At 39.8% G+C, this 24,000-nt stretch overlaps 1 protein-coding gene across 4 annotated transcripts in view; it reads right to left on the bottom strand.

The window, feature by feature from the left end:
- The window catches only part of LOC119499981 (diacylglycerol kinase beta), a 132,386-nt gene that overhangs the window by 40,394 nt on the left and 67,992 nt on the right, over nt 1–24,000 (bottom strand). For all 4 annotated transcript variants that reach the window (XM_037789302.1, XM_037789300.1, XM_037789299.1 and 1 more), the window contains 11 exons: nt 23,591–23,710; nt 22,390–22,507; nt 21,833–21,921; nt 20,278–20,394; nt 18,808–18,906; nt 16,976–17,086; nt 16,807–16,880; nt 14,852–14,926; nt 8,920–9,005; nt 8,272–8,361; nt 4,509–4,669 (listed from right to left, as the gene is read on the bottom strand). In XM_037789302.1, the coding sequence (XP_037645230.1) occupies nt 4,509–4,669; nt 8,272–8,361; nt 8,920–9,005; nt 14,852–14,926; nt 16,807–16,880; nt 16,976–17,086; nt 18,808–18,906; nt 20,278–20,394; nt 21,833–21,921; nt 22,390–22,507; nt 23,591–23,710 (1,140 nt within the window). The remainder of the gene's footprint in view (nt 1–4,508; nt 4,670–8,271; nt 8,362–8,919; nt 9,006–14,851; nt 14,927–16,806; nt 16,881–16,975; nt 17,087–18,807; nt 18,907–20,277; nt 20,395–21,832; nt 21,922–22,389; nt 22,508–23,590; nt 23,711–24,000) is intronic.

Below are 24,000 nucleotides of genomic sequence, written 5' to 3'. Positions count from 1 at the left end.
TTGCTTTCTGTTTGTCATTGTGTCATATGACTTGTTGACAGAAGACAATGGTGGAAACATGAGTCAGAGTTGGAGAAAGGAGTGCTGGTGTTTCAGAGTTTGTCGTGTTGGAGCCCAGAAAGTGTAGCTTAGTGTTATCTAAAAAAATGTCAATGTCATGGCTGAATATTTAGATGATTTCTACTGCCTGGTCACAGACATTCTCATTTTACAGCTAAACAGTACGCTACAAGATGATTCTGAAGACATTTGAGGTGAGAAATAGGCATTACAGTAACAGAATATTGTTTCATATTGATCAGCGCTGCCTAGTTTGACCGTTTGGTTGGAGTTTGCGAGTGATTGACAGCTGCTCAGAGACGTCGAGGCTCCAGATCAGCTCTGACTGGTTGTTTTCCTTGCAGATGCCATTAGGAGCACCAGAGGACACCGGAGGACACAGAGGAACATGATTTTTTTAATGCACTACTGTCAGGATATAGTGACCGTTTTATAAAAATGACTTTTTTTTAATCATATTTGCTCCATTTCTACCCACTGCAGCTTTAAATGCATTATTTTAATCTGTAACTGAATCTGTGTGGAGCTATAAAATGTGACAGTATCAAATTATATGGAGCCACATGAAGCTGAAAAAGGAGGCAGAGGGCGGCTTCACACATATTTTTTATTGCTATCCTCTTGCCAGCCCCCACAGTGAGCCCACTGCTCAAAGCACCTTCAGACCGCCAGTTGCTCCTGCCAAAGGCTGATCTTACCAAATCCTCGTCTTCTTCAAAGACGATACATACAACTTTAGGTATGTTTAAAGCTATTTTGCAAATATAAGAATATTTGCAAACTTATTTTTGCCCCTTGCGATCAATACAATCATATCTATCTAGAATATGGGAATGAATTTAAACAGAAATCATATACCTTCTGATTTCTGTTTCAGAACTGTAAATCATTTACAGTTCTGAGTGCCTTGGCTGAGCCGACCACATGCTCCACACCATGTCATCCACAATTAAGTCAGTGAGATAAAGGACAGATGACTGTGCAAGCTTTCAGATTCGGCCTTGCCAGCCTCCCGTCTCCATGGCAACCAAACCCTGAGCAGCAAGGTCTGCGACGGGATGGCCGGAAACGCAAACCGAGTATGGTTAGTAAAGCAGATTTGAGGGTTACTAATGGCTACCTCATTGGCGTGAGTCAGAGAACGGTTTGCTCAGGTGTCGTGTGCTGCAGATACTCAGCCATCTGTCACTGGTGCTCGTGGAGGCACAGCGATCTGTCGTTGTTTAATGGCCGTGAAACTATTGGAGGGTTGTCAGAACCTGAGGAAAACAGACGCAGTTTCACACAGACGGCCTCTACATTGAAGGATAAAGTTGGTGTTTAAATATATTTTTCTTATTGTCAACAATACCCATGAAAAAATGAAAACTAACAATGTGTTCCTCTCAATACTTTAAAACTTCCCAACCCCGTCTGTGGCTCTCAGCGCCGAAACTATTCAGCCCCAAGCCAATAGTTTTATTTCTTTTAAGACTAAGATTAATTTGCATTTTGAGTGCTAGTGAGTTTTTACGGCAGTAAACACGGATATAAAACAATACAGGATGTTTTATGAGGAAGGATATTGACTAAACACGTTTGTTAGACCTCAAGGATTCACATAATGTTTGAACATGTTTAGAAGAGAACTGCACAAGGCACCCAATACCAGGCTGAAAAGCAGTGTTTTGCTAAGTTTCAAGCCTGTTTCACCTCTAACTAAGCTTGCCGCGGTAGTCGGAGTTACTCGGTGTTCGGGGATACTCCGATTACATTACTTGCCCACCGCCACAACCGAAGTTTAACTATTTTTTATAGAAATAAAAACCCATTTAGTTCATTTTCAACAGACGCTACCAACTGAAATTAAACGTGTTGGCACCGTACGGACTCTCAGCACAGAGTAGCAGGAGTCAGATTTCACACACACGGGACGAGATAAAGTTGAGAGACGATGGCGGAGGATTTGGTATCACAGCAAAAAGCAAAAGCGCCTATTGGGCAATATTTCGGATTCAAACCCAATGCTATAAGGGAACCATAACGTTAATGAAACAATTAGAGGACGAAGCGGTCACAGCCGGTGTGAGTGGCGCAATGAAAGCTCAACCGGAGAGGCCAGACACAGACATCCAACATCAAAGATCAAAGTAAGCGCTCTACATATATTCAGCTTCATCTTTTCTTGTAAAATGTCCGGTGTAATCTGTAACACCGGTGTTGTCACAAGTTTATTAACCGGTGGCAAAATTTCCTCACAGTTGACTTCCCTACCTCTGACCTCATCCAGCATCTCTGCTTGGTCAGACGTGTGCTCAGTTGCACCTGTAAACACTGCCAACAGATGTCACAGTGTCCTGGAGTACATTACTGCAGCAAGGTGAGCAGTTACTGGCAATGCATCATATTATATGATCCTATGATTCTTTATATAATCCGTAAGTAGCACACAATGGAAATATTTCTTTGCAACCAAGACAGCCGGTCAAACACGATCATCTTCCTCTTGTGCTGCATCTTTGTTTAAAAAGCCAGGACGAGGTACAAATGAGAATGCACATATAGATTAGTATGTTATTGGCTTAATGCTTACGTGTTGTGTGTCTACTGCGACGCCTACATGCAGATATCAGTGGGGGTGCAGTTATATAACATCGCTGTGGTTCATCCTGTTCTTGCCAAAACCCCCTTTTACTTCTACCAGCGCACATATGTCCTCTTCACACTTATGTCACTTCTGTTTATTTATAGTCATATGTGCTGTGCTGTATATCTAATGAGCTTTTATTCATCAGCTTAATGGTGCTTGAATGTTTAAGAAAAAAAATCAGATGGCACCTACTTACTGATATGATGATGACTCAGCTCAAAGTTTGGAAAAACACCAACAACAGTGTGGTTTCCATCGTTACACTAATATACACACTGTGCTTCTAATTACTAGTTTGGTATGATGGTGTTTATTTGCTGCGCTGGTATATGAACGAAGGCTTCCTCACACTGACCAGAGAGGCAATAAAGTAGAGTGCAGGCTATTAATAGGATGCCTGCGAAGTCTGTAAGCTGATGACAGTGGAGTTAATTTAAATAACTATATATATGTATAACTGTAGCCTCAGATTCATTCTGGAGTCCAAACCACATTACAGGACTAGTAAAGTCTATATGAATCCCTTCATGCTGCCATTTTGCCCTAAAGAAATACTGACGTGCAGTGAAGACATATCCACTATTTGACTGCTCTGAAGCTAAATCAGCAGACCAGCACCGTGATAACTTCTTGAAGGCCTTGTTTGTCACCTCGGTATAAACGTCCCTGAGCCTTCATACAGTATCTCCATCAGGACAAGGTAAAAAGGTTGCTAAGCAACTGGGACCTGGCAGCATGTTTCTTTCCTCCAATTAAAAGAGGAAACCTGCCCGAGAGGGAGCCGAAATTCACTGGTGAATCTACTAATTGCTTGTGTCCACAAAGACCAGGTAATCTTTCTCACTGTGTTGTTATTGTTACGATGCAGTCAGACGATTTGGGGGCAGAATTATGCTATAGATTTTTGCCATATTGTCTCTGGTTACAATTTACATTCAAATGTATTATTGAGACTTAATTAGATGAACTTTATGTCTTTACAAACTTATTCAAAACCTGACATGTTTCACTCTATTGAACCTCTGCATCTGTATCTGTAACCTCTTACAGATGTTTGTGCTGACCATGACACACAGACAGTAATGCTCGAAGTTCATCTGCACCAAATCACATAAAGGTTTTTGATGTTTTTGTGTAATAAAGACATAAGGGCTTGTTTAATTGTTAATACCAGTACCAGAATATTTTGTCATAGTTGTAGTGTTGTCAAGATACCAAAATTATGACTTTGATACGATGCCCTGCCTAAATATCTCGATATCGATACTGAAACGATACCAGAGCAAAAATCTAAAACATCAGGAAAAGTAATGGAATAATAAATGACAGAACATGTAACTTATTTTTTTTATTAATTAAAAATGTAAAAAATGTATTAATTAAAAAAATTAAATGGTATGCAGTAATCTGATGTCCCCTATGTTTGCGTTTGTGATTTCTTTGATAATTAAATTTATAGTTGTATTTATATTTTTGCATTTATATTTGATAATGCACACACATTAACATTTCTTCTCTATTCTTATTTCTACATATGATACGGACAAGCAAATTATTCAACCAATACCTGTTGGTGAATGGATAATTATTATTTTTAAAATGTAATGTAATGTGATATTTTAGTAGTTGAAACATTCTATAATTGTAATGCCTTATAATATATATGTTTTATATTTTTTCAGGTTCTTTAAGAAGTGTATCTAGTCACTAAATGCAGACCATATTTTGGATTTTTTTTCCCCTTTGGAAACTAAGTAGTATCCACAACGTTCAAGCCACATGGGAAATAGATTATCAGTCATATGTTCAGTTTCCTTACCACTCCAATAGAGAAGTAGTTGTTGACGATGCTGTAGGGGACGGGGTCTCCCTTCTCCTCCTTGTCATCAGGGACGATGTCTATGTTCCAGCGATCCAGCACCACCTCTGCGCTGTGCTCGATGTCCCGAAGGAACTTCAGCAAGCTGCCGCCCTCGTAACCTGCAGAGGACAGCCAGAGGAGGAGGAACGTACACTGAGTACAAATACAAGCAAATGCACTGATACAAACAGAGAGGATCCATACTATGTCCAAAACTACATCACTGTCCACTGTTGTGTATTTGTGATGCCACTCAGCCAGTAAAAGTGCGACTTCAGTGCATTTTTTTAAAGGAAATCTTAAGGCTACAGCATTCAATCATATTTTACAGAATACTGTGCTTCCAACTTTGTGGCAACAGTTTGAGGAAGGCTGTGTCCTGCTTCAACATGATAACGCCCTCAAAGCTATGACCATAAAGAAATGTTTTTTCCCAGTTTGGTGGCCTGCACAGAGCCCCGACCTTGACCAGATCCAACACCATTGGGATGAACACAGACTGAAGCCGGGCCTTATTGACCAACATCAGTGTCTGACCTCATTAATGCTCTTGTAGCTGAAAGGGAGTTATTATTTCACCCATTCCATATCTAAAAGCCCTACATTTAACTGGTGGAATGGTGAATTATATGGGCTGAAACATGAAACACAATGGCACTGATTATGCTGCCATTTCATAAAGAGACCGCCGCCCTCACCACCTCCGAACCTAGAACACGGCCCGGGCCTGACAGCACCCCGGGGAGCCCTCTGGTTTTGCTCTGCAGCTGACAGCCTACGTTTCAAGGGTGTCACGAGGGCGTGAGGCATTAATGAGTACCATCACACTGGGAGCATCATGTGTGAAATAGGAGTGTGTTTTGCATATTCTGACATACTGGTACTCTTATAATATAACAGCAATTTCAGAGGGAACAATTTCCGTTTCAAATAAAAAACAATCGTCCCTTTCCCACTGGATCCTTCACCACATTTTATCCTGAAAGTGTACACACACTCACACACACCATCATTATAAGAACATGTATCACACACTGAAGAGCCCTTGAACAGTCTCAAATCTACAAATGACGATATAAGACATCAGAAGAAGCTTTTGTCACAGAAATAAACTCAAACATAACAAACTCATTTGTGTCTAACAAGACTAATGCCTCATTTCCACACTGCATGGTTTGACTCGACTCACTTTAGGTACCAGGTCCTTTTTTTATTTAATTTCTCAGCTGATTCCAATGCGTGAAATCATCTTCAACGCAACTCGCTGAATCCTTTCATCGGCAACCAAACAGAGGAACGTCTGTACTCCGTAAAGAGGACCTATTGTGCTTTTTCCTTTTCCTTTAGTGTGTTACATAGTTTTTTGTGCATGTAAAAGGTCTGAAAAAGTTACAAAGTCCAACGTCCACGCCAAATGGAGTTACTCTCCCCACAGAAACACTGCTCCTGAACTGCCTGAAACGCCTCGCTTGAAGTCCCGCCTTTTCTTCCGTAACATGGTGATGTCACCAAGTAACACATTTTGCACTAGCGACTAGTTTGGCACGCCCTCATACAAAGCTAGTTTGAGTGGAGCTGGAGTGGAGTCTGAAGAGTTTGATTCGGTTGACCTATCACAACAGTGGGCGAGCTGACCAATCAGAGCAGACTGGGCATTTCAAGAGGGTGTGATGGGGTTTCTAGTAGAAACACAAACCTGAAACAAGCATAATAGGTCCCCTTTAAATTGTACGCCGTAGTTTTGCGGGCTGTTAGATGAAAAGTGAGGGGATCATGAGAAAGTTATTCCAATTCATTCTAAAGGGGGACATGTATGCCTGAACCATATTTCATGGCAATCCATTCGACAAGTTGTCAAGATATTTCACAAAGAATTAAGCATCTGGCGGTACTAAAAGAAAAGTCAGGGGAACAGCAAAGTCAGTAGGATTCACCCTCTGGGGAACGTGAATGTCTGTGGCACAAAACTTTGTGCCAGTACATCTGGTGGATGTTGAGATATTTCACAGGATAAGCTAAAAGTTTGACCTGCTGGTGGCGCTAGATGTAAAGTCATAACAGTTCATCCTCTGGGCACCAGATCTCTATCAAATGTCTTGGAAATCCAATCATTCTAATCAAGATATTTCAAAACGAAGTGTCTGTAAGCCAAAACTTTCAACTTGCTGGTGGCTCTAGAGGAAAAGTCAGGGGATGACCCTGAGTAGGATTCATCCTTTGGGGAATATTATTGTAAAATGTCATGGAAATCCATCCAATAGTTGTTATATATAGTATAAATAGTTGATATTTCAGTCTGGACCAAAGTGGATCAACCGACCGACCGACTATACATGCCGTTATTGTTGGCTGCAGAGACTCCAGCTCCTATTTCAACGTTTATTTCTAGGAATGATGACCCCGAAGCCGCCCCCCCCGGACCTGGCAGCTTATTGATGAAATGTCATTCATAAGCCCGGGTAAGTGCTCTGCTGGTCCTCCAAGCAGCAACAATCAAGTAGTCATAAACAGCCGGTCTAATTACTGGCCCACAAGTACCGCAACAAATCAATGGTGCTTTGCATATTAACCGTTTTTAATTTGACACCTAAGAGCTCCCACTTTCCTCTTCCCATCTTTCATTTCCCAAAAACATGCACACACTTGCTTGCCTTTTGTATTCTAGTGTGCAACTGAGACGCTTCCTGGAATCAACTACACATTTAGGTTCTGTCTTTAATGAACCAAGATGAACCTTTACAGATAATCTGATATGTTTTTATTTTCCCTGAAATAGTGAGAGGACAACTAGAAATCTATAAATTAATGTTTTTATCCCTTTAAGTAGCTTTAAGGCTTGAAAAATCATCATATTCTACTCTTCCCTGTATGAAATATTCAACCACTACTCCATGTTTTTTATGATTGCATCAAATTGTAATATTCCAGATATATTGTGCATCATTTTATACACATTTCCCCAAACTTCAGCTTGACACATTTGGTATTTTTGTAAACGGAATCTTCACTAAAATTGAAAAAAAAGTTATGTATATTTGAACAGTGTTTGGCTGCATAGCATAGTTTGTAATAACTGGGCCATCAGCAGGTCTGTGGAGTCCGCCATTTTTCTACAGTAGCCCAGAACGGACAAACCAAAGACTGGCTCTAGAGAGAGACTTTCACGTTTTTACGTTATCTGAAGGCCACTGTCGTTCTCAATCATGCTTGTGAAACTACGGTACCGCCAGCCACCGTCAGACTTCCGTTGCTCCTAAAGTAGTGTTATTATGGTAACCTCTGAGCGAGGCGAACGGCCTTCCATGGTTTTACACTCGGTGGCGCTAGCTCACGTTACCGCAGTCTTGGAAAGGGAGGAGTGAGCGGAGGAGTATTCATTGGTTGCAATCTGCAACCACACTGCTAGATGCAGCCAAATCCTACACACTGTACCTTTAAATACACATTACTGTCTATTGTTTCTCTACTAGATTGTTTGTAACTTCAGACGGAGTTAAATCAGATCCCACAGCACATAAGAGAAGAGAACAATTTCGAACCTATTGAAGGGAAAGTGTATTGTGAGGCACCAAACAACACTATGTGAAAATATTCCGGCTTGTGCTGGACTGATCTGGTCTGGTTTCACTTTTTAAGTTTCATAAATGTCTACGCAAAAATGACCGTGGTGTGAAAGATTACACAAAACACACAAAGACAGATGATTGAGTGAGTGCCTCACCTCCTCCCCAGCGTAAGCAGCGTGCCAGGTCGTTTCCGGTGCCCAGCGGCAGGATGGCCACTGGAGGGTGCCTGGCAAAGTTGGCCTTATCTGCAAAGACAAACAGATCAATCTTATATTTGGTTAGTTGAACAGTCCTTGAAACAACTGCTTCTAGGACAACGTGGGACTTATTTTTTGGGTCTCTTGGTTATAATAACATTATCATGCATAACTAAATGGTTTTGTTGTCTTTTTGTTTGTGTTCAAAACATTTCATTCAGTTTTACAACATGTTAAAAAGTGTTGCTTTTAAGTTTCGTTTTCACTTTTACAACGTAGTAGGTGTAGCAGGCCCCTACTGACCCACATGTATGAGGCTTATAACGACTCATGACGCACATTTAATGAGCTGATAATAGTCGGATCGGCAGCATGGCAGGTCAAAAATCTGTCTATAAACTGTGGTGGATGTCTACAATGGACAGTTTCGGTAAAGAATTTACTTTTTACCTTGTTTTCTCTGTCAAAAAGGTTTGTCTAATCGGAGGGTTTGTTTACAAGATCTCAGTGATTAACTTGATGAGTACAATGTTATCATAACCTCTAGAAACCATAGCCCAAACTGTGAAAATAATATTGGTAATATTGTTATTGGAATTTGTGTACCTATGCAGTCGAGGATCCAGCCCACAGTGCCGTCACCTCCACAAGCAAGCACCCGGAAATCAGGGACATCGTGGAAAAAGTTGAGCCTAAGACGACAGAAGATCCAGCAGATTTAACCAACACATGCAGAAACAAAAACAAATGTATTGTTCAGCCATTTTCTACACAAGGCTCCTCTATCTCAATGTCAAAGTGTATTTTAGGTGATAAGTCCTTTGATTGGATTTCTGCACAGTTTAGACAGGGATTTTCTGAGCTCTGAATGATTTAGAGCTGAAAAGCAGAGAGACACACAGAGAGACAGACAAACGGAGAGAGAGAGAGACAGTTTAATCAATGTGCGCCCTCTCCAGCTGTGTTCACTCCACTCTTTCCCCTAGAAACCACAGTCACAGAGTGTGTGCCCTTCAAAGGGACCTTTAATGTGCGTTGGGACAAAGGTGTCGACAGTAGCTTTCATCTCTCTCCATCATGAGACAGCTGCAAACGGGGCACAGACCCCTTTCACACCAACCACCTGGTCCTGCACAGTAACAGCCCATAGGCGCTCTAAATCATGTCTACATCTTAAAATAGATATTATATGGTGTTGTACAGTGAATACTTATTCAGTGTTATAGGTGGCGATTATCTCTGGTGATGTGGTGGCGTTAACAAGATGACAGGTTCAGTCAACAGGATAAATATGGTGATATTAGTTTATTTTTCTCAGTGTAAACAAATCCCAGAAAAAGACCAAAAAAATGTCTTAAACATCTTATTCCTCTTTGTCATGGAGCTCCATTGCTGCCCGAGAACTATTAAAATCTAAGGCTGTCAATCAATTAAAATTGATTAAATGAATTGCAAATTAATCAAACGTTTTTTTTATCTTTTCAAAATGTTCCTTAAAGGGAGATTTGTCAAGTATTTAATACTCTTATCAACATGGGAGTGGACAAATATGCTGCTTTATGCAAATGTATGTATATATTTATTATTGGAAATCAATTAACAACACAAAACAATGACAAATATTGTCCAGAAATCCTCACAGGTTTCTGCATTTAGCATTAAAAAATATGCTCAAATCATAACATGTCAAACTGCAGCCCAACAGGCAACAACAGCTGTCAGTGTGTCAGTGTGCTGACTTGACTATGACTTGCCCCAAACTGCATGTGATTATCATAAAGTGGGCATGTCTGTAAAGGGGAGACTCGTGGGTACCCATAGAACCAAAATTTTGCATTAAGTTTGGAGTATTATTTAGCCTCCTTCCTGACAAGCTAGTATAACATACAGTATATTTGTGACCCTTCTTCAACGTCTGCAGAGACGGTCAGGAAGTTTGAACATGTAGAAAAATGGGCTTAGGCCGCATTCAGGCCATGTTTCTTCCATTTTTTACCATTTGTTTTGAGACCATAAACTCATTTTTACAATATTTACTGAGGTAATAATAAATCAAGTGAGAAGTAGGCTCATTTTCTCATAGACTTCTATACAATCAGACTTCTTTTTGATACCAGAGGAGTCGCCCCCTGCTGGCTGTTAGAAAGAATGCAAGTTTAAGGCACTTCAGCATTGGCTTCACTTTTCAGACCCAGAGGTCACCCTCTCTTAGCCTCCTTATTCATTTGAATGATACCAGTCTGCAGGGTTGTTGTTGCCGGATCGCAATGTGACATCATTCGGCAAGGCGCTGTGTTAGGCAATCAAACACGTGCTGGTTGGTTACTTTTTATTGTGGACAACACATATCTGTTTACGTTGCAATCATCGCGATGCATTGAAATAAAATAGTTGCCATCGTGAGTTTTAAAGTCTTGTGTCAGAGTTTTATAAACCGTGGTGCTTTGGCGTCTGGATCTAGTATATCGAGTAACATTGCCATCCTTTTTCCTTTAAGTCTAAACTCTCCAAACATATATTCCTCCTCAGTTTTTGCTCTTGTCAGTGGTCCACTCACATCAAAGTAGGTGCTGGATTATTTCTGGATGGGGTCAGATGATACAGAGGCCGTGAGGCAAACAGCCCTCTCTAATGGACATGCAGATAAACTACAACATGCACCCACCGTGGGGATGTTTCCGCAACATGCAGCTGTGTATCGCAACCAAAAACACTTCCATGTCAGCATTAAATTTTAATTAAGCCACCTAATCCTGCCTGTTTGCGGCTATGCTTTATGTATGACAGCTTAGGGCATCAACAAAGAGCCGAATGGAGGTTTCACATTAATGGAAGGAGCTGAAACAATGTTTGTAATGACCGAAAATACAATGCATTCCCTAAACAAATTACTCAGAGTGAGCTGCCTCTCACCTCAAAGGCTGCGGAGCCCGTTGCTAGGGAGCCCATGGTAACAGTTGTAGAGAGTTCAGCTGAGAGCAGGTTAACCCTCTACGTGTCAACAGACCTTCATTCAGCCTTGTGTTTATTTGTATGCATGTGTTAATATCCACTTGTGCATACTCTCTCAACCTCTTAGCAGCACCAACAACTATCCCACTACGTCCCCCCTGAGCTCAGATGTGTGATATTAGAATAATGGACCACATGCACTTGAAAAGATGGAGCTGAGAACGACGAATTCTTTATTCATAATTACTGTAAGTCCCAATCAAAACAAAATGTCCTTTGTCTAAGAGAGGGGTTCTCAAACGTTTTGGGGCCAGGGGAGAACCGAATCGTAACATTGATTATGCCGATTCTTACTACCATTTGTACTCCTAAGGCCCTGACACACCAAGCCGACAGTCGGCCGTCAGACATTTTTGGGCCGTTGATGAGCGTCTGTCGGCCTAGTTTTTGGGTCGGTGAGAAAAAATCACTCAGATTGGCTGTTCAGCTGAAACGCATCATTGCACGAGAAGAGAAACGGACGTGAGGATGGGGACGGCAGAAAAATGTACTTTAGCCACCTACAAGAAAAGCTCACCTAAAAAATTTGATATCCGTTTAAGTGTACGCTATATTTAGAATTTTTTCCGATGGTGAACGCCGAAGTGAAACGTATCTATACTGTTTTTGTCATCTGAGCCTGCTGTCTTTGAAGAGAGCATAGATTCACTTTCTGCTCAGTTCCCCGTCGGAAAGGGCTCTCTGATGGCAAGATAAAGCAGCGAAAATATTCTAAATATAGCGTACACTTAAACAAATATTGATTTTCTTTAAGTGACCCTTTCTTTTAGGTGGCTAAAATACGTTTTGTTGCCGGCCCCGTCCACAGCAGTACATTGCTTTGCTCCGGTTACTCCTGTCTGTTTCTCCAAACTGGGGGCGTGCCGACCTTCATCTACTGTAGGTAATACACTGACTATGGATAAGTACCTCGTACAACCTCACTCAAAACACCTGAACTATCCCTTTAATGCCATTGGAAGTATTTTCAACCTAGATACTTCAGATCTGTTTCATAATGATAATCAGAAACACATGCTCGTTGTGCCCTGAAGTGAAGTGACTGATTCGTGACAGATTGATGTGATGTGTCACAATCATATCAGAGTTTCTATTGGCCTTAAGCTAACATGGTGGGAGTAATGAACATAATATGCTTGTTTTATTGGTGCAAATGGTCCCCATCTGTAGATATTTTCATGGTACAGCACAATTTTATAATTTATAGCAAATTATTTCACAGATTTGATCATGAATGGGATGGAAAAATGTGCTGAGGATGAAAAAAAGTGACAAATATTACACTAGTTTTGACCTAAAATCTTAGTAGTGATAAGTGATGACACCGTTTAAAAAACTTGGTTTGTTAACTGTAGTACAGTTAAACTACGCTAGGGCTGCAACTAACAATTATTTTCATTGTTGATTAATCTGTCGATTATTTTCTTGATTAATGGATTAGTTGTTTGGTCTATAAAATGTCAGAAAATGGTGAAAAATGTTGATCAGTGTTTCCCAAAGCCCAAGATGACGTCCTCAAATGTCTTGCTATATCCACAACTCAAAGATTTACTGTCATAGAGGAGTAAAGAAACCAGAAAATATTCACATTTAAGAAGCTGGAATCAGAGAATTTTTACTTTTTTCTCATAAAAAATTACTCAAACCGATTAATCGATTATCAAAATAGTTGGCGATTAATTAAATAGTTGACAACTAATCGCTCTAAACTTCAATATGAGGACACAAAAACTTAAATTCCAAAAGGCTCTGATCAAAATATATTTTTTCCAGTGTCCAATATCACATCAGAGTAAACACAGTGTTTGCGTTTGATGCTGCATGTATCATCTACAGCTTTCTCCCTTAAGACCGGAGTGCGTCATTGTGTCGCGTTTCCTACAATGGGCTCTCGAGGGCAGCAGCTCCACTAGTCATGACTAAGAGAGAGAGAGAGAGAGAGAGAGAGAGAGAGAGAGAGAGAGAGAGAGACGTGAACCGGGAGGAGAGATTCACATAAATGGGAGTAAACGGATGGTGAAGGGAGTGCTTCACCTTCAAGGTAAAGCATTTACAGCCCTTGAGCTGCGTAGGGCTTTTTTTCTGCCCTGAATGAACAAAAGGCACAACTGCATTCATTTCAAGGTACAAGCTGTGCTCAGCTCTGACGTACGAGCGAGCGTGTCAAGAGGTCAAATGCACAGCACGGCAGTAATGAGGTGAACCCATTCACTTTCACCGACCTTCGCGGGTTAGCTTGACATGAAGGAAAGAGGAGGTGGTCCGAAAGCACAGCTCCCTGACTCAATAACGACTGACTGGACTTTATATTCACAATGTTCCTTTCATTCTGAAATAAAAACTCCTGATGCAGCTTGAGCTCACAGTAATATAAATCATCTTTTAATAAATAATAGATTTATTTCTTTGTGCCTGGCTCTGTAAACTAATTCTTTATCCACGGAAAAATAGTCGGAAGTTTGCTTTTTTTTTTATATGCTCTAACATTCTGGTGCAGGCCTGTATGTTAACTAGAGCTGTCAAAGTTAACCCGTTAACACCACTAATTTGTTTAACGTATTAACTCCTAGCTATTTTTAGGTTTTAGCGGGCTCAGTTTTTAAAGCTAGAGTGAAGATACTGTATCATATGAAACTATAAAACCTAATGAATCCATTGGTACCAACCATGTCATACTAGCTTGTCAAGAAGGAGGTTAAATAACGCTCCATACTTATGCTAAATTTTGATGAAGAAACAACTGTCATGGTCATTTTCAAAGGGGTCCCTTGAACTCTGACCTCCAAATATGTGAATGTAAATGGGTTCTATGGGTACCCACGAGTCTCCCCTTTACAGACATGCCCACTTTATGATAATCACATGCAGTTTGGAGCAAGTCATAGTCAAGTCAGCACACTGACACACTGACAGCTGATGTTGCCTGTTGGGCTGCAGTTTGCCATGTTATGATTTGAGCATAGTTTTTATGCTAAATGCAGTACCTGTGAGGGTTTCTGGACAATATTTGTCATTGTTTTGTGTTGTTAATTGATGTCCAATAATAAATATATACATACATTTGCATAAAGCAGCATATTTGTCCACTCCCATGTTGATAAGAGTATTAAATACTTGACAAATCTCCCTTTAAGGTACATTTTGAACTGATAACATCTACTCACTTTATCCTTGAGTCAAAGTGGATGTTTGGGCCAAATTTGAAAAAAAGAAATCCCTCAAGGTTCCTGAGATATCATGTTCACGAGAATGGGTCAGATGGATGTACAGTATGTACAGGCAACCCGAAAACATAATGCCTCCAGCCTCGGCTATCACCGGCGTGGAGCCATAAAAAATATATATATATAAATTTGGACCTTCCACCATGTTCTGAAAGACAAAAACACTAAAGCATTCTCATATTAACATGTCAACTTGACAATACTCTGCCTACATTACAAACAGTGTCCTGGCACAGAAATGGTTGTTCTATCCATTCACCGACATAAAAATAGCAACAAAGAGCTGAATGCAGCAGACTTACCCTACCATTGGTCCCCCTTGTTCCAAACTGTACACCTGCCTGGGGTTTAGTAGGTACCTGAACTTCCTCAGCACCCTGGAAGAAGAGAGAGAAAGAGGAGAGAGATCAACTCAAACAGTTATAAATACAGTGAGCACCTACAGTAAGGAGTGCATTAATCAGCATACGCAGTGTGCTAATTATTACATCAGACTTATACAAGTTGAATGCTCCAGGTTATAATGGTTCATCTATTTGTTAGAAGAGTGAAAACGGTGAGTACCTCAGCTTCTCAAGGCCCCCACATACTGTGAAATAACAGTGATCTTGCAGGATTACTACATGTCACACGGTGCTGGATGGGACTAATAAAATCTAAGATCTGTATCAGACAATATCACTTTTAAGGCACGTCAGATGGTGCAATAAATGTCTGGTGAATCGTAGCGCTGTGATGTCGAAATTTAGACACAAAATGCAAGTAAAGGCATGACATTAACTCTCATCATCCATCTTTGCTGCTCTTTAACCACTACATTTTTCTAACGGTTGTCAACTTTTGCCTCGGACAAAAGTTTAAGTTTGACTTTTTCAGGGAATTGTGTGAAAAAAATCTAGAATATGAAATTTCTCAGCCATAAAAATGATGGCAGCTTGGGTTTGAATATTTATCTCAGAGTAAGCATCATATAGCGTCACTGGAAGCGTGAGAAGTGACTTCTGTACAATCTCCACACGCATCTTAAATAATCTGTTCTGCAGAAGTAATCACGCATGTAAAATAATCATCTCAGAGATCAGGAAGAGGAGGCATAATATAAAAGAGATGTGGAGAGTTTGCTTCCATCTCCTCCATCTCCTCCATCTCTTCGCTCTCACAAACTGTCGGTGTATCAGCGAGCTGCACGTCGACGCAGCAGTTTCCTGTAACCTTGTGAGAGTTACATAAAAAGCCCATTGAAGCTGCACAATCATCCTCATGCAGGCAGTTTTACTGGCTGCTAATATGCTTCTACTATCCAGCAGGAGGCCAGCCAGTGTATTTCATTAGACTACTTTAATATATTAGATGGTATTAGAAATCTACAAAACACAAAGGTACATGAGGGACTAATAAGTTCACAGCCAGTGGATAACAGCAATTTAGACAAATGAAGCTTGTATAACGTGTATGTAGGACAAAGCTTATACAACTTCTGATAAGTTCATCAATCAAACTCAACTATGAAACAGAGAGAAAAACTTTTTTCACACAGACAAAAATAGCAATACAATAGCCTCTGTTTTCCTGCTCTCTTTGCTTCTTGTAACGTCTATTAATAGAGAATAATTTCCTTTCTAATGGCAATAAAGAGTGGGTTGCTATGGGAATGTGTCAGGCTATAGAGACGGAGCGCAATTAAGTCCCGCCCACACCGGAGGGGAAAACAATTCATCGCTCTCCATTGACTTTGTGCTGTGTGAAGGTGCCAAACAACAGAAAAAATGCCTAAAAGCTGCTGTGTGGTGGGATGAACCACCAACGGGGTGAAGAACCCAGAACTAAGTTTTTATAAACTGCCGAACCGCAAAACTTACTGAGAATTTAAGAAGACAAAAGTGAGGTATCAGCAGGAAGAATGAGAAAATGTTTTTGCTTCATGCACCACTGAGAAACCGACATGTGCTGTGATTTTCAGATAATGGCCCAAAAGTCCTCTAATAATAGTGTAATTTAATCAGATTCTGTAATTGATGTATAAATTATATTTAAAGATCATCATCATATTTTAAAGATCAGAAGCTTAAATTTACACGGGGAATAGAAAAGGAAAAACATAAATTAAAAATAAAATTATTAAATTAAAAGAATCTGATTTAAAAAAATACAACTTTAGTCATCAACTTTAATCTATAACCTCTATGCATGGTCTTCATACATGATATTGTAGTAGATAAGAGCAGGTGGCCCGTGGGTGGTGGTGGTGGGAACTTACCGCTCCCCCTGCCTCCCTCCACTCTTGGGATTGACCAGGACCAGGAGCGGGTGAGTACCTGGGAGAGGGGTGATCTGTGGAGAGGAAGTTAAAACAGCGTCAGACATCTGCTAACCAGCTTCACTTCAACAACTTACAGGACAGTACGCCTGCTGAACGCTGGACAAACCTGCAGTGCTTGTCCGTCTCCAGGGGAGAACTTGAAGGTCTGATTGATGTCATCGGGGCTGGTGCTGGGTGGCGAATCCCCCTCACCACGCTTCACCACAGAATGACGGTCCTGTGAAAGAGGGAAGACTGTTATTGGTACACAGATGAGCAACCAAGAGCCAGGGCTCTTATTTACTCTACACTGATTCCATACTGCAGAAGAAGAAAACTGTTTAGGATTCAAAAAACGACCTGTTTCCCTACATGCACTCTCTCCTTATAAAGCAGATGAGGTTTAAATATTCTGCAGGTGCATGGATGTACTATGAATATGGATAATATGCATAGAAATCAGCTTGTCAATGAGGTATTTGTGAAGAAAATTGAGAAGTCAGACCACACGCCCGGAAATAGAATCATTACTGAGTGTGAAATCGTGGCAGGTGTTCTGTGGACATGATGGTCTGACATGACTTGTTAGAGGAGATCTGTTGAATGGCAGCGTGTCACTAATGCAGTCAACTCAGTCATCAATACGGCCTTCTGTTCATCCTTTCATTCATCACTTCACGCTGCCGATCCAGGATGTGGTGGCAGCAGGCAAATAAGCAAGATAACCTAAATGTCCTACTAGGGCTGCAACTAATGATTATTTTCATTGTCGATTAATCTGTAGATTATTTTCTCGAATAATCGATTATTGTTTGGTCTATAAAATGTCAGGAAATGGTGAAAAATGTGGATCAGTGTTTCCCAAAGCCCAAGATGACGTCCTCAAATGTCTTGTTTTGTCCACAACTTAAAAAGTATTCAGTTTACTGTCATAGAGGAGTAAAGAAACCAGAAAATATTCACATTTATGAAGCTGGAATCAGAGAATTTAGACTTTTTTTTTCCTCCTTAAAAAATTACTCAAACCGATTATCAGAATAGTTGGCGATTAATTTAATAGTTGACAATTAATCAATTAGTGGTTGCATCCCTATGTCCTACTTGTCAATATGTGATCCCTCCAGTATGATGCATATGATATGTCTGCCTCTGGTTCTCTTCACCAGTTGGACCTTCCTGGGATACCTCCAAAAAGATTCCTTCAGGACGCCTTACGAATCTCAGAACTATGTATACTACATATACAGTTAATTTGCAATAGCTAATGTATTTTGTAAGAAACGTAAATGAGGCCCTGATAGAAAAGTGTTTGAATGAATGTATCTGCTTAACAATTACAACATAACACACATTTTGGCAAAAAATCTGATACAATCTGGATTGTACTGAGCTGCAGATGAACAGCTGAAAAGTGTTAAGCGTTGCAGGAGTTGTTATAAGGATGAATGCAAAATGATATATACTGTATATATCCAATCTACATGGGGCACAGTTAGCTAAAACTAATGCAGTCTAGAGCTCCTCCTTTCCTGGAGGTTATAATGCTCAGTTTTGCTGTTTTAGAGAGGTTTATCATCATTTTGGAGGCTGTGGTTTGTGCGATATACTGACAAGTGTTTCTATTATTTTGTCCACCCCATTATCTCAGCGAGGGTGTGCTGAATATCAGAAACATCTCTGTATAATATAACCACAAAACTACAACATCCAAAATGATCATAACCTTCATTTTTATGGCAGGACTGTTGTATTAGGCTGCATTAGCTTGAGCTAGGTGTACCTAATAAAGTGGCGACTGAGGGATTTCAAATGATGTTAAATGAACTGTATCAGCCAGCTCAGGCTTTCTGTTTTGTAATGGTTTTTTTTATATAATTATATAATACAGAAACCCTCCTTCATGTGTGGAACTGAACACAGTCTTGATTGTGTGGATAGCAGAGAAAACAGCATCCTCACCAGGACAACAGGGCAGATGTACGAGGGCAACAGAGTGTGGTCCCTCAAGGCTCCTCCATCACACTCCGGCTTCACATTAGATGCACATTTATTATGGAGCTACGGAGGGAGAGCAGAAGCACAAACATAAGAACTGTGGGCGGAAATCCATCTGTGAGACTCAAACGTTAACCAGTATGAAACGCTTCACTTTTCAGGTTGTTTAACCTCACGGTATATAGAGATTAAATAACCATAAAGGATCAATCAAAAAGAGTTATCCATTAGAATCTCTATGCAGAATAATTTTCATGCTGAAATGAGAACAACTGCTGTGTGAATTTGAGACTCTTGACCGGAGGATTATAATATTCAGGTCAGTGGTGACATCTAGTGGATCTGAAAGGCAATGCAGAGTAAAATGTGTACAGTAAGTGCTTGCATTAATCATATTGTGGGGACAAAAGGCTGATCCATATAAAGTAAGCTGTTAAAGTTCAGGGTCACAATGTGGCTTATAATGGTTGTGGTTAAGGTTAAGTAAGACTCCAGGGAATTACTGTACACTCACTTGTCAGTTTATTAGGTACGCCTGGCTAAAACTAATGCAGTCTAATATAACAGCCCTGAAATAAATCCTCCCTTGTGTTGATTCAACTGTATAATTTTGGGGATGCAGTTTGTGGTGCTGTTTAACTGTAGTGCTTTACATTGGAGGACGGAACCTGCCAAAATTAAAAATAAATAAACAGTGACTCGATAAATAAATAAATAAATGCCAATAAATGTGCCAAATGTAGGCATTAATGAATTGATTAAATGTGACATAAATTGATATTTCTGTTTTATTTATTTTTGCATTTATTTAAAATATATTATTATTATTGAATGTATTTATTCATTATTAATGTATGTTTTTATTTGTGTATTTATTTATCTGTGCATAAGTTTCCCACTGCATTTCCCCCCCCTATTTATTTCCTCAAACTTATTTATTTCTGTATTCCTTCTTTATTCTTTATTTTTATTTTTTATTCTGTCTTTTCCTTTTATTTCGGTATATAACTTGCTCTTTTTAATGGAGCTTCCCAGCAAAAAGTATTTCACATGATTGTACTTGTTTAACCGGTGTGACAATAAACATCTTGAATCTTTATGCATTTCTGCCTCATTATGCAAATGAAGGGCCTGTCAATCAAAGTATGTCATGGGGTCAGTCTGCTGATCAACAGCAGCCTACATTCCCGGCTCTATACAGTGGGTCGTCGGCATGCTGTTGCTCCCCTCACCGCTGCATCAGATCGGTTGGAGAATGCAAGACCAAAGACCAGAGGCAGCGGAGGGCTACTCTAATACTCTACAATGAATCTATTGACACTACTGCGTACTTAAAATGCTTTTCTATTGGTCAATACAGAGTCTGGAATATGGCCGCTGCAGGTGAAAGTGTTACCTGGTGGTTAAGAGTTATCTGTGTCTACATAAACTCACAGTGATCTGACACCAGACGCAGTGCAGGCCCGTCAGGCCCTGGTAACACTTGATGCTTCTGTGACAACGGTCGCACTTGGTCGGAGAGTTACCCTCCATCCAAACATGCTGCATAGCCTGGAGGGCAAGAAACAGAGAGAAAAAAAACAGTATTCAATGTTATTTATTAGTTCCATTTTTAGCATTTTGAATCAGTGAAGTGTAAACATAATTTAGGATTTAAATGATAATGCACTGTTGAAAACATGTAACAAACAAAGCAAGTGTAATATTGGTTTTAAATCTAGAGAGAAATAAAATATTAATGGAGCTAAAACAATAACAGCTGAGACATTTCCTTGCTGGATAAAAGTCTAAATATCCTTTTGTTGCCTTCAAGCTGTTTGCTAGAACTCTGTTGCATACAAATACACAACTGACTTTGTTCTTGTTTAGCTTCAACAGAAGTAAAAACAAGCACCTACTCTTTAGTGCTGCCATTAACGATAACATACAGATTATTTTTTACACTGAATTGTCAAAAAACAGTTAGATAATAGTGAATAATGCCCATTAAAAGTTAAAAAAGGTCACATATTCAAGTGGCTTGTTTTGTCTGAGTAATTTACAAAAAGAAAAGCATCAAATCCTTACATTTTGAGGAGCTGCAAGAAGCAGATATGTGGTGTTTTGCTTGATAAATGACTTCAATGAGTATAAGAGGATTTGACAATTAAGTTTCTGTCAAGTTATTTACCGTCATAACAATAACAACGCACAACAATTACAGAGAAGCAGTCGTTGGCTCAGGCTCGCTCCAACAATGCTCATATAAATATGTGTAAAAGGAAAATCACACAAGTACATTTAATTCAATACAAACTAAGTCAACAGGTTTGCAGTTTTGGGGGCAAGTCATAGTCAAGTCAGCACACTGACACACTGACAGCTGTTGTTGCCTGTTGGGCTGCAGTTTGCCATGTTATGATTTGAGCATATTTTTGATGCTAAATGCAGTACCTGTGAGAGTTTCTGGACAATATTTGTCGTTGTTTTGTGTTGTTAATTGATTTCCAATAATAAATATATACATACATTTGCATAAAGCAGTATATTTGCCCACTCCCATGTTGATAAGAGTATTAAATACTTGACAAATCTCCCTTTAAAGTACATTTTGAACAGATACAAATTGTGCGATTAACAACTTTAATCGACTTATTTAAACTTAAAAACTAAACTAAACTAGTCGTTAGGAGCATCTCTAGTCATAACCACAACTGAAAGCTCTACAGACTGTAATCAGCATGTGACCTGAGCCAGAGAAACAACTCTATAGAGCCTAATCACATCAAAGCTCGAATACAGAAGATATTAACTAGATAAGAAGCCCTGTATGACCTCACAGACCATCCCATGATCCTTGCTGCCCTGTTTAACGGGACCATGAGACAGTGGGAATCTGCTAAACAGACTGGTCAGTGTTCCTGTCTCGCTACCCCGCAGCACCGGTTCATGTCATCATCAGCACGGCGTTTCATGTGCAGAATGAACCCTTTCATGTGTTTGTACTTACGTTGGTGTGTCTACGTGACTTGGCGTAGGTGCTGATGCAGGCAGCGATGTCTTTGGACACACAGCGTTCGTGCACTGTGTACTTGCATACTGCAGGAAAACAACAAGAGATAACAGTTTGTAAAACACAGTCAATATTACACATAGTGGTCCTGCCTCATCTTAATAGCTGCAACTGAAAACAAGGTTTGCAAGGGGATTTGATAAAAAGTTTACCACATTAGAGACAATTTCAATACACGAGTACTTGCATTCAACTGTGACAATAACATCAGCCTGGAGAGCTGCTCCCCGGCAGAATCCAATCAATAATGAAATTACACACGATAACATCGTTAATGTTTTTTTAACGACGACTGTGAGGACTTTTAATTGAAAAACAGCATTGACTCAGAGGCACTCAGACACAACACAATTTGAGTCCGAAGCATTTGGAGTAAAGGGGGGAAACAGATAAAGATGGAGGAACAGACAAAGAGATAATGACAGAGTTGGAGAGGAGAGGAAGTCAGTAAAAAGAGGATATAAATAGTCAAATAGGCAGCCAGAGAGACTCACAGGAGCAGCAGAGGCCCTGCTTGCGAACTCCGAGCAGCATGGTATGGCAGTAGTTACAGTAAGCTGGTTTGTTGAAGTGCTTCAGACGCCAAACATGCTGCCCGTCCTCCTGTACGTTCTAGAAGGAGAAACAAAGGATGGATGAAGCATGGAAACCATTCTTTAATCGGTTACTATTGTTGCTACAAACAGTGAAGAGCAGTCTTGTAGTCAAGACCACCTAAACCGAGACTAAATCATGACCAAGACCAGAGTGTATCGAGACCAGTAGTGGATGAAGTACCTGAAAGCCACACTTAAAGTAAAAGTACAGATCTTTAACCAGAAAATGGCTTTAGCAGAAGCTAAAATCACTTATTAGAATATTACTTGAGTAAAAGTCTTAAAGTGTCTGATATTTACTGTACTTAAGTATCAAAAGTAATTTTTTGATATTAAATGTACTTAAATATTGAAACTAGGGCTGTCAATCGATTAAAATAGTTAATCGCGATTAATCACAATTCTTTTAATCTGTTCAAAATGTACCTTAAAGGGAGATTTGTCAAGTATTTAATACTCATATTAATCAACATATCTTTAGGTCTGAGGTCAAGGAACCCTCTCTAGTTTCATATGACATCTTCACTCTAGCTTTAAAACTGAGTCCGCTACAACCTAAAAATCGCATGTTGTGTTAATTGGTTAAAGAAATTAGTGGCGTTAAAAAGAATTTGCATTAACGCGTTATCATTGACAGCCATATATAAAAGTACAAGTAAATGCTGTAAGCAAGTCAGAATTTTAGTATATTCCTCTCAGCATGTACCCCACCTTAAAAAGTGGATAGCCTACAGGAACAGCGTCATTTTGCCATTGCAACTGAAACTACTAATACATTTTCTGCTGGCAAAATCCCCCACTCATTAAATCCATGCTCTACTTTATAACCGCGTGGTTATGTCAAACCAAGTGACTAATACGCCTATTTGGAAATTAGTTGTTTGTATGTGCAGTTCTCAAGAAAGCTGCAAGAAGAAACACGACAGGCTCATTCTGAACAGGCACGTTTTGAACGGGACCTGCACTACTACTAAATAAGGTACAATTCACTCAGAGCTGCTGACTGAGAACGACGTCACAACAGCCAGTGAGAGTTCTGAACTCAAGATGTCAATAAAGGAACAACAAAAGTGAAATGGCTGTGTGAAGACAAACGTACCGTTTCCATGCCAAGCAGGACCAGTAAAGGGATGGTGGTGAGGCCTCCTCTGATCCACTCCTCCAGTGTGACTGTCCCATCTCTGTCGTAATCGATCTCTTCCATCATCTCCTTCAGTATCTAAAGTAGACAGAGATGTAGATATCGTCCTTAAAACCAAGTCAGAGGTACAGACTGTAACAGTTCTGTGTATATAAAGTCAGTTACAGGCCGACTACATACTGTTGAAGAAAGTAGGACTTTAATATTATTAAAAAATCTGTTAAACAATGTAACATTAGGATTTTTTAATAGTTAAAAACAAACAGACTAGATACAGGGAAACAGATGGAAATTAGCTTTTAGCTACAGCTGGTGTAATAAATGTATTGTGCATTGTCCCTGTTACATAAACAACAAAATAAATTGCC

The sequence above is a fragment of the Sebastes umbrosus genome, chromosome 13 (genome assembly GCF_015220745.1).
Source record: "Sebastes umbrosus isolate fSebUmb1 chromosome 13, fSebUmb1.pri, whole genome shotgun sequence".
NCBI classification, from domain to species: domain Eukaryota; kingdom Metazoa; phylum Chordata; class Actinopteri; order Perciformes; family Sebastidae; genus Sebastes; species Sebastes umbrosus.
The sequence above is the reverse complement of the archived record's forward strand: the minus strand, read 5'-3'. Positions and strand labels throughout refer to the sequence as shown.